At 30.8% G+C, this 12,386-nt stretch overlaps 1 protein-coding gene across 2 annotated transcripts in view; it reads right to left on the reverse strand.

The window, feature by feature from the left end:
• Positions 1-7,537: 7,537 nt before the first annotated feature.
• LOC106458883 (FGFR1 oncogene partner 2 homolog) overlaps positions 7,538-12,386 on the reverse strand; it is a 23,365-nt gene continuing 18,516 nt past the window's right edge. For both annotated transcript variants that reach the window (XM_013918444.2, XM_022385240.1), the window contains exon 4: positions 7,538-9,310. In XM_013918444.2, coding sequence (XP_013773898.1) covers positions 9,083-9,310 — 228 coding nt within the window. In that variant the 3' untranslated portion in view covers positions 7,538-9,082. The remainder of the gene's footprint in view (positions 9,311-12,386) is intronic.

Here is a 12,386-nt window from a genome sequence, read left to right on the forward strand (position 1 = left end):
TAATCGGTTTGATATGAAGTACAGAATGGAATACAATCTAACCAATCATACGTGAAAAAGGTGCTCATTTGTTAAATCTTGATCTGTATACGAGTTGATTGGTTTTGATATCCAAGGTTTCCAAGCTGCATGATGTAATATTATATCCTTAAGTGCCACCACATGTTAGAAAATATAAATTTTCTATTAATGATACATAAATTATGCTTTAATTTGTAGTAGGATATAAAACAGTGATCTGTGTGTCACTGTAATGTTAATGAAGAAACAACACTTTAGAGATTGTTCATGTAGTCGTGAGTTGATATTGAAGTTTGTTTCTAGCTACTTATTATATATTGTTTGTTGTAAACGTGATTGAAAATAAAAGAATTTGTAGTAAATTAAAAAAAAAACATTTCATGAAGGAACAAAGTAAAGTTAGAAGTCCAAAGTTGTGTTTGACTTTCACTCTTTTTTGGTACTCCAGATTAACGTTAACCTTTAAATGTTTACTTGAGTTTTGTGTTTTGCATTAATAGAAAATACATAGCTTTTGCAAGGAAACGTTTTATTGCAGAGTTTAATAATATCTTTAACTTGTTAATTTTTACTTGTATGTACAAATCAGAAAATGACGATTTATAAAGAATATGAAAGGCTTCATTGGTTGTCTTACTGATAAAATAAGTGATGTAACAGATAATAAAATTGTGTTTTGTATGGAAATGTTATTCATTCTATTTCTCATGTACAATAAGAAAACTAACAGTATTTCATTCTTGAAGTATAGTTGCAAAGATTGTGTTCAATAAAATAGATAGTAACATGAAAACACCTTAAGCCTATTTATAATTGGTGCATTACTTCAGAAGTTTAAAACACATTACTAAATCTTGTATATAAACTATTTGTTCTCATATTGGTTTCATAGTTGACCCAGCATTTAAGATTAACTTCTAAGATCTCTTCCTCATGTTCAACGCACTTATGTACCTTCTTTTACTGATACAATATTGCTGAATTATTTTCAAAAACATTTGGATGGCTGTAGTATACTCAGAAATCTATTACAACTACAAAGCTTTCAACATGAAGTACTTAATCATAAAACACATTTTCCAAATAAATACATTAATAAATAAACAATTTATCATTTCCCCAGAAAATGTATGAATTTTTGAAATGACTATTTAGAAAATTCAAACAGCATTGTACCTTCCAAAAGATGCAAAATCAAAATATCAAGGACTTTTTCCTAAGGGCTCCATAATTATTCCCTAAATAATTACCATATTAGGCTACAGGTGTAGATTAGTGCTAACTCCTAATTCTGATAAAATAAAACAGTAAAAATAAGTTTCTTCAACATATCCCTTTTTATTGTAATGAAGTCTAGCAAAAAACAAAACTGATGATATCCAATTTCACAAGTATATTATTTACAAAGAATAGAGGAGCAGACAGACTACAATCAAAAATCATAAATTTTTTATACATACCTTAAATAACAAAATGGTTATGTAATGAACTGTTATTATTCTGAACTACAGGGTTAAGTACATTATATTAAAACTGTTTTGAATTTGTAAATCACAAGACATGCGACAACCATAATCAATATATAAGTTGCAGTGGAACAGATTGTATCAAAACTACATTTTGACTTTATCTGGTGTTTTATAGGTAAAGTGATGCCACCAAAAATTCATTACGTTTTGAGAAGGGTATTTGACAGCTCTTTTTGACACAAAATATTCATACACTCATGTCATAAAGATATGTTCGTATCTGAGGTTTAGAATTTTCAAGATGAGATATCCTATGTACTTAATGACATTGGAAAACAAATGAATGTGAAACAACTTGGGGCACCAGTGCAATCCTGAAAGAGACCTGCAACAAGTCATATCCCAGACATGGTAAGCAAAGTGTGGTGTCTTGTAACACATGAGAGTCTAGAAACACAAAAGTCAATAGGAAAACCATCCACGTGACCTAGGCAACAGTACACAGCAAAATCAAAAAGGATCTCCATATGGAAATGAGTCAAAAGAGTATGAATTTACCAAGATAAAGTTTCCAGTCATACCTCCCATTCAATTGTCACATACATCAAGTAGCTGGAGAATGAAAAAGGTATTCATGTTATTCCATATGAAAACATGCCAATCGGGACACCAGGTTCAGAGCCTATGGGCTTCTATGTGATTGGACTATTAATACGGGTGCTGGGAAATCATTGTCCTTGGATTATGGAAAACTGTAAGGAGGAATGGTGTGCTTTGGATGTGACAGGTTTACTGCACTGCTATTGTCGAGATGCACGATCCACAAATAGAGCATAACCAGACACGGTGATGCTCCAAAATCACTTTAGTAAAAGATACTCAACTGAACAGTATGTTTTATTATATAAACTGAATATGGTTCTCTGCTTCCCTATGCTCAGTTGAGTATGTTTTATTATATAAACTGAAATAGTTCTATGCTTCCCTATGCTCAGTTGAGTATGTTTTATTATATAAACTGAATATGGTTCTCTGCTTCCCTATCAACTGAGCATAGGGAAGCAGAGAACCATATTCAGTTTATATAATAAAACATACTCAACTGAGCATAGGGAAGCAGAAAACCATATTCCATTTATAGACTTTTGAAGTACTTTCAGTGACAGGGTGTCTACAGATTACTGAAATTTGAAAACATAATGGACTTATTTGAAAAACAGGTGGATAATAACCACATACTGTGGAGGTATGGAAAAACTTAATTTGTAACAAATATCCTTAGTAAAGTTTATTTGGGTTACTTATGTAGAAAGAAGTAATATTGTTAATCTACTCTGAAAAATTGTTTATTAAAATAAAAATAAATCATCTTTTTGTTTAGTTTTAAACAGATACAGACAACAGATGGAACTAGGAAATCATAAAGTCATGGATATTTTAAGTCTGTTATTTTTTTATTTGGGTCTGTCATACAGAGCACATAAAGTAAAATGTATTGGTATCCAAAATAACAATTCAAAATTGTTCACAAAAAAAGGTACAAATCTCCCTGTGATTTGGCAAGTATACGGGGTGTGATATTCCGGTACTCTGAACATGCAGCACATAATTACAAGAGATTTGAGGACCTAGTCTGAAGAATGAGAAGTGATTTGTCACCACATAAATAAAAATGCACTATTGGCACCATCACAGATGAATAAAACTAGTATACAAACAATACATACCTTACTATCTATCCAATTACATATATTTCATAACTACAAAATATTTGAATAATGCTTTCAAACATCCTAAACTTGATTGAGGGTGTGTTAAATTTGGCCTCAGTTGTTACTTTTTGTAATTTGACCAGTCAAAAACTTGTCTACTATTGCATTGGGATGCAGGCCTGGGAAAAATAAATGATGCCAGCCAAAAACGTTGGATTGACCAACCTAGAGATAATTCTTTAATAACTTTGGCCTGACCAGGAACTCTGTCCTGTCAAAGTCCTCCGGAAAATTTCCAAGTGGCCCCTGGATAGTTAGATTGTGTCCTTCCTGACCTTTTGGATGATACGTTGCAGACTGTCACATCACTGAGCAGCTATCATGATCCACAATGATGGTTCATAATTGGGTTTGCCCAAAAATTTCACAAAAATTCTAATAGAGTATATGGCCAAAAGCCATCTTAAAAAGTAGACTTGTTCTTGAAAATACACTCAATGGCTAAGGCTTCTAAAATATTGATAATAACAAAAAAAAATTGATTTTCCTATTGTTAGACAAAATTCATCTATTTGTTATTCATATTGTTATTATTATTCTTGTTTCATAAGCCTACAGAAAAAAATGGTTATGAATATTTTATTCAAACCTGGGCAAACACACTAAAAAAACTTCTGTGCAGGTTATAGGACTATTTTTATGTTGATTCTTAAAAGAAAGGGAGAGATTTTATTAGTTTTTCCTATCGCTACTGGCCAAGTTTCTCTTAGAAGCCTTTCAAGCACCAAAGCCTACAGTAAAAACGACTATTTTGAAGTTCATATTTCCACCCCCTAAAATTTCCTAAGTTCTTCTTTGGTACCAACGTAAGCTCTTTAAAGCCATTCAAGCATCACAGAAATGTAGAAGCCATTTAAGGACCTTTATACTAGTTGGAAATGCTTCATTTTATTAAAGTAAACAATGTGTATATTTATAACAGTGTCTCCAGCTACTAATATTTTAGTGAAACCTGGACAATATTAATGAATGTAGTATTGAGTATATCATAGAGTAGTTTTAAAATTGATTCAAGCACACTCGTTTTTTCACCCCGAAAAATTTCTCCAAGTCCTTCACTATCTGCCATGGAAAAAAAAAATGTTTTACTAATGCATGTTACTTGGAAAATAATTTGTGCAACTCATAGTGCATTATTTGGAAACTGCCATGTTCGGGATTCATCATTTCTTGAGTTCACCGTTTTATTTTGTTTACATGATTTTCTGTAAAAATTTTGGTCAGCGGTGATTTATTCTACCGATTTTCATACTTCGCTTGTTAAACAGTGTTTACACAAAACCACCTGGCTCAGGAAATAATGGTTGGGTGGAAAAAAAAGCCAATGCAGCAGTAAACTGTTGAAAAAACATGTAACATTCAAAAGAATGCGTATGCACATATGTAGCCTAAAATTTATTCTCCATAAATGGACATAAAAAAACCTCAAAACAAGATAATTAAAAATTATTAATTTAAAAAGGGGAATAGGACTTGTCAAAACAGTACAGAAAGAAGTTAAATCAAAATACAAAGATCATAAATTTTAAGCCTACAACTAGGGACTCTTAAAAAAAAAAAGTAAAAAACTAAGGTTGGAAATAGTGTCTACATTATTTTTTCAATCCACAAATCCTTGTTTTGACTCCACAAAAATTGGTAAGTACTGTAGACATTAATTCAAAATAGGGATATGTAGGTTTTGTATGCATTTCGCCAGAATTTTCCTGATGTCCCAATAATTCTCACCATACCTTATAAAATTTCTGGTCTATTTATAAAAGGTGGATAATAACATGGTTTGGAATAGTTTTCAGCTAAAGAGATATAATTGTTATCGGAGGATGTTACCGTCTGATGGGTAAATCAGAATTTTCGCTATCTGCTCGGATTTAAGGAGTTAAAAAAGGCCAGATTTACTGTAATTTATCCAAACTGAAAGATAACATGAAACACAGTTAACTTTTAGTTGAAATGCAAGAGGAATCAAAGTTAAAACAAAAGTGCATGTGGTCATTCATTCAGAGATAAAAGACAAAATACACAAGCACTTCAACAGCAAGTCTTAACTTTTTCACAGTCTAAACAATTTCATAATTTATTTTCTCTCAGTAGGTGGTCAGTTACATATCAAATTCTAGGAATTTTGCAAAATCCTTGCCTTGTGATAGTCATAAAATAACTTCCTAAACATAGTAGATACCACCCCTTTAATAACTCCCACTAAAAAAAAAAAAAGTAATACCCAGGGTTAACTTTTCAAGTGACTTAGAGTTGGTTCCAGCAAAAATTTTGCAAGTTTTGTATTGGATACAGAAATAAATTGCAGAACAGTAAAGAATGCGATAGCTGTTTATTACAAAGGCTTGGAAACAATTATTTTGCATTACAGGTAGGAACATTAGGCAGAAGTAAATTCATGAAATGATACATAAACTCATTGTTATTTAAATATTATTCATCCTTGAATTACATTTTCACCAAATACAACTAACAAACTATACAGTTTTCCTAGGTCGATTAACATATCATAATGCCAGTATTATCTTTAAAATGTAATTCACTATAAGAAGAAACACAAAATAGTCTTTAAAGAATAAAGTTGAAACATTTGAATAACTGTTACACCAAACCAAATACCAGGAATTTATTGTGTACTTGTAATAGAAGTATTTATGTTAGCATGGTTATCATCACTAATAAGGAAATTGGAAATTTTAACCTAAATTTCAAATTATCATGATCCTCCTGAAAAAATAACTTTGAATATTCTCAAACTTTCAGAAAATGAAGCTTACTAATGTTGATGTGTTTATGATAAATATATTTTAATGACTAATAAATGTACTCTCTTCATTAACCAATAAACAAAAATATTTGTCAACTGCTCAAATACTGTTGGCCAAACAGAAAAAAATCTTTATGGCTGCAACAACTGAATGTTTCTTCTAATTTAATTAATCTCTAATATTTAGTTTTATGCAATTAACATCCCAGTATTCAACTAACATATGTCAGTACTATCTGCTACTGAAAGATATTGATACACCGGTGTTTAAAAGTTATTACTAATTCTTGGAACTTTTAGACATTCATCTCCTCCTGTGCACAATGTATCATATCACAGTTCTTATGTCTCTGACTACAACCAAACCATTTCTGTCTTATCAAGAATGACCACCCACATTAATCAATGAAACAGAAAAAAAATATATGCTTATCTTGAGCTTGTAAACTGGCCAAAAATCTTTTTTGCTGGCATCTGTTCATCTCCAAGAGATGGTGGAAACTTCAGCTTATTTATGTTATAAAGAAGCAACTTTTTCCTCTGGCTAAGGAGTTCAGTGTGAGACTCTTGGATTCTGTCACAGCTGTTGCATTTGCACATGCTGTCAGATGCTGGTTCCGAGTCATTCTGCTTTCTTCCGTTTCTTTTTTTCTAGCTACAAGGAGCCACTCCTCATCACCTTCCTTGATACTTTTATTTCACAATCAAAATAAAAACAAAATTATTAAAAACTTAAGATTTAAAATCCTGGATGTTTCAAACAGCCAAATGTCCTTCTTCAGGAATATAAAACCTTGAACATCATTAGGTATAGAAGTACTGAAGAACATCTGGGCTGTTTGAAATTTATAGCATTTTAAATCTTTTAACTTTTGAAGATTTTATTTGTATGTTTCTATTTTAATCATGAAGTTCTGAAAAATTATACTTGGTATAAAACCTACATTGCCACCAGGTGTAGGTAAACCACAAACAAGAATGAAAGTAAACGAACAGACCAGTGATGAGAATAATACCATCTGTATTCAAATCTACACGTTTCAGAGCAGTGTAATAGGAAAACATTTTCATCAGTACTACGTATGACACGGAATACAGAGGTAAGGATTATCACAATGAATTAAAATTTATAATACTGTAAAAATTGTACGAATTTCACACTTTCAATGCCTTTTATCACTATGATCACATAAATATCATTAGCATATGGAATATCATCTTAATAAATATTTGAATGGAAAACCTTGGCAAGACATTTTCATAGAGGCAAAGATCACCTTAGCCGTGCCACCAATTGAAAGTCGGATGCCCAATAAAATATTTATCCTTTTATAATCCTTTATTTAATTAAACCACATAATATTTTTCTATCTTATCACTGCCACCGAGTCAAAGCCTGTGTTTGTATTTTATCATTGCCATAATAGGAAGCTTATGAAAATTTGACTATGTATTTCTGGATATGTGATTTTTTACATTAGATATTTAATAAAGTATGGACACATTTAATATATTTCCTACTTTTATTTTCCAAAATATGTACAGTAAATTGAATTGACAACCAGCTCTACCATAGAATGTAACAGCATAAACAATGCGACATATCAAAAAACCTGTAACAGCCATCTGTTGACTGTTTTGTTAACCAAAACAAATGACTTTCTGAATATGTTAATTCATTATGCAATAATACCTTGATGGACAGATGTTGCTACATTAACACAGTATGTAAATAGATACTTAAACTAATATGCTAAAATTAGTAACATTGGGCTGAGTATTAAGGAGAAATGTTTTATTTCTCCTTTTGAATGGAACCTCTATGATGATTCATATACAATGATGGTATGTTTAGATTACTCTATGACAACTATTACCAAGTGTATCATTTTGTATACTGAAAAGATGCTCAAACATTTATTTAATTCAAACGTACACGTTCACAATATACGTGCATCTGAATACTTCTGTTATTTTCATACATACGTGCAGAAAACTTTGCGCAGTTTAACTCTTTTTCTTTTTTATGCACACGTTAATATACATGCATCTGAATACTTCTGTTATTTTCATACATACGTGCAGAAAACTTTGCAGAGTTTAACTCTTTTTCTTTTTTATGCACACGTTAATTTGCAAGTGAAATAATCTTACAATGAAATACAGTCTCTATGAAATCACAATATATAACACGTACATCAGTTGCTGGAGCCTCTAAATGTTACAGTTTTAATACTAACCAGAAATTGTAAATGCTGCATAAACTTAATAGTAATGTGTTTGAATACGTGTAGACAATGGACAAATGTACAAATTATTTAAATACCTGATATTTGGAGCTTTCTTTAATAACCATTTGTAATTAATAAGAACAGAATTTCAGCTTTGTTCAATAATGTTTATCAATCATAGTTACTTGATATAAAAAAACATTACCATTCCTATGTTAAGGTATAAAAAGATTTACAATTACATGCTTTTTATTCATTCCGAGACACACACGACTTCTGGACAATGAAAAAAATACCCATCAGTCATGGTTCTACACACTACTTACTAATAAAAAAAACAATAAAAAATCTTTAGCTAAGAAAAAAGAAAAATTATGCTTTAAAAATTAGTTCCTAAAGTAAATCACTGTTTGGTTACTAATTATTACACTAACTTTAAAACACGCAAGCACACCATAATATTATCACAGATTAAACTTTTTTGTACTTGTGTGACAGAAAACTGGATTGTATCTTGTAAACAATACCCATGTCCCAGTTTGAAACATTTTCATCATCTTTCTGACAACTGGATCTCAAAAAGAAATTACAGCATCATCTTCGGTTCTCATTGTAACTTCACTTTTTATTACGAAGACCAAACATTTACTGTCAAGTTTTTGTTTTAAATTTTGTCTAGACTTCAAGCATCATGTCCAGCTTTAATTACGAGTTTCATATTTCACAAAAAGGGGTAATCTCTAACCTTGAAATAAACTTTATAAGATTTCATTAATTTTCTCATTGCAGTGTTATGCCTCAAGAAATGTAAACAATTTACATTCAAGACTCTGTTTGAATTTCTATGTCACACGTGTTTTCTGAGAAAAGGCAACGGTTCATTAAAGACACTGATTTCCTGATTTCCAGTAACTCTCTGAGGAGGTGATTCTCTTTCATGAGTTGCTCAAGTTCTTCATGCTCCTTGTTGACATTACCGTCATCTATTTCAATGGCTTTTTTCATCACAGCTACCATTTCAAAAATCTTGTCAATTTTCTGTTGCAGATCCTTAAATGAGATATACTTATAAAACTCCAATCCACAGAGAATACAAAAAGATTATTTACACCACCCATACAGCTGGTTTTTATAAGATACAAAAACAACTTAAAAACTGGCATTACCCCTTATATCTATTCAGTAACAATATATCTTCTACAACAAAATTTGTACTTTTTTTTTGAAAAACAATGTATTACAATGTCAGGTTGCAAGTTGAATTGAAACATCACTATTTATAGTTTTTTAGCAAATAATTCAAGAATGACACGTATAAAATGTATCCAAAATGATTATACAGTGTATCAAGTATACATGAATTTTATGTTTTTAATGTATAATCCTTACTCATCATTAATAACCTAAAATACTTATTTTTGCTAAAATTCAAGTTTAGGTGAACAAGAGAAATTAACAGCTAAATATGTAACCTGTTAGTCTATTGAATAATTAATTGTGGCAGTATGTCACATGTTATCCAAACACCTAGTGTTTTAGGTTATTAGTGGTAAGTAAAGGACTACACATCAAAATCAAACTGCTTATGTTCCACCATTATATTAGGCCTACTTTATCTATTTCACTCTTCTAAACAGTACTGATGAACTGTAAATTCATTAAAACTAGTGAATCAAATATATTAGGCCTCTACTCCATCTCTTTTTTTTTCACTGAAGTTCATGTTCTGATGGAAAAAAGAACTTAACAGCTAAATAAGACTCAAAATTTGGGTTTGTTTGTTATTAAGTGCAAAACTACACAATGGGCTATCTGTGCTCTGCCTATCACGAGTATTGAAACCCCATTTTTAGTGTTGTAAGCCTTCTGACTTATCACTGAGTCACTGGGATCAATGAGAAAGCATTAACAAGTACTTGTAAAAATCAATAAATCACTAACATGTACACAAAAGCGAACAGAGTGGGATGTGAGTTTTCTGAATCAAAAACTATGAGTTCTGTAGTGGAAAAAAAGAGTTACTTGAAGCCCATATATGTTATCAACTATTAGTTTATGAATTGACAGAAAACATTTTACACATTCCAAGACATGGGTGTTGAAACGCATATTTAAAAGTCAGGTCTCTAGTAATAAAATATAGGATATGTGTTTTTTAATTCTGACTTCTACAGTAAGTTCAGTACCACCTATGAACAAATATCCATACCCAATAAAAAACAAAGTATCAAGAAAACGTCAATGGCAGTTAATGTATTACATTCTTTTCTTTTTTTAAGTATTTCTAATTTTGACTATTGCATACAGAAATCATAAAGTTATAATCTTTTTTTTTTGTTGTTAGTTTAGTACAGGAGAAGAAAAAAACAATCTCATTGCCTAAACCTAAAACATGACGAAGTGTAACTAATGGAAAGGTCGGAACAAGTACACTGTATGTGGTTTAATAGAGAAAATATTATTTATGGTAGCTTATTAACCAAAGAATTTGTCAGCACCTGGGAAGTACGTGGTTGTAAAGGTTAATTTTCAAAGTTATCTGCTTCATCTAGCATCTCAATATCACATAATTACTATTTCAAAATAGCTGTTGAATTGACTTTTACTTTATATCCTGATTTCTGGTGATTAAACCATTATCTGCGGATGACGGATATTTCCGTCATTGAAGTTCTATGGCTCAGCTGTGAATGACGGAAATGTTGCACATAAATAACTATAATTCTAGGCGAATGACAATAATTACCGTTTTATTGTGATTAATGGCAACTCAGTTTTATTTGCGAGTCAGAAAATGGCAACTGAGCTGCTCCAGCCGCAGTTAATGGGTTAAAATAACCTGGAATAGAAAGCTATCTAATGTTATAAATACAATCTAGGATCATCATTCACTGTTATTTGGAATTCAAATGTTTATGTAATATTAAAATACTATTCACAAACAATTAAGGACAAGCAAAATTTATAGTATTATAGCTATGAGAAGGCAAAAGATGATTAGAAATGGGCTTCAGAAGGCCAGTCTGTATACTTAATGCTCACAGCGAGGCACAATACAGCCAGCCTCTGATGGCATGCTTCCCTTGCTATTTATGGTGACAATACTTTAGATTTACATGCACCGTAAAGATATAAAACAACACATATCAAGTGTTCACTTATTAACTAATGTAGGCAGAGTGATCACCCATTTGTGTTTCAAATTATATGATGGACCATCAGATGCTTGATTTGAATAAAAATGAATTAAAGGAGGTGATTGGCATTAATTTTATAATCATGATACACAATGACATGGCATTAAATTGCAGCTGAGAACATTTAAACCAGTCTCATAGCAGGTACTATGTAGCCTTTGATTACTTTAAATATGCTAGCATATGATATCAATGTCTTCTACACAGTTCTTTATTCGTACCATTTTATGACTTTAGTTATAACTAATGGAGTGATCTTGTATTTTACATTTTTTTATAGTTATATAAGCTAATGTTTCTTATTTTCTTGGTTACACTTTGTAACCTCCTCCATGTATATGGGAACACTGATGCATAAAGAACAAGACAACTATTTTTTATTTATAATAAGTTCAACTACTGGGCTGATAGAAAAGTAAAAGAATATAGATAACTCTGTATTCTTAATTCTTCTATAATCAATATTGTATAATTCATTAAAGAAAATGCAACATTTATATTCAATTGAATATACAAAGGAAAGAGACAATAATATCACAGCAACTCCACATTAATTATTTTCATTATTTCAAACTACTAAGCTAGAGAGAAATAGTGTCCACATATATAAGACACTTTGAGCAAGAATAAACTTGGAGTTCAATATTTGTATGTATGAACTTAAAATCTTTAATAACTAAATGCATACATACATACACACACAGACTTACGTACGTACATATGTATGTATGGAAAATTAATACTTAAACAGTCAAACAAAATAAAATCAACAGGAAGGACTGCATTAAAAACAGCAAATCTGTGATAAGTGACATTTAAATGAACAAAATTAAATTAAAGATGTTGCATACATTAAAAGGATTCACAGGGTACAGACTATAATGTGGGATATAAAATGTGCATACATACATATATATATATATATATAT

Source organism: Limulus polyphemus, unplaced genomic scaffold, assembly GCF_000517525.1.
Source record: "Limulus polyphemus unplaced genomic scaffold, Limulus_polyphemus-2.1.2 Scaffold527, whole genome shotgun sequence".
Classification (NCBI taxonomy): Eukaryota; Metazoa; Arthropoda; class Merostomata; order Xiphosura; family Limulidae; genus Limulus; species Limulus polyphemus.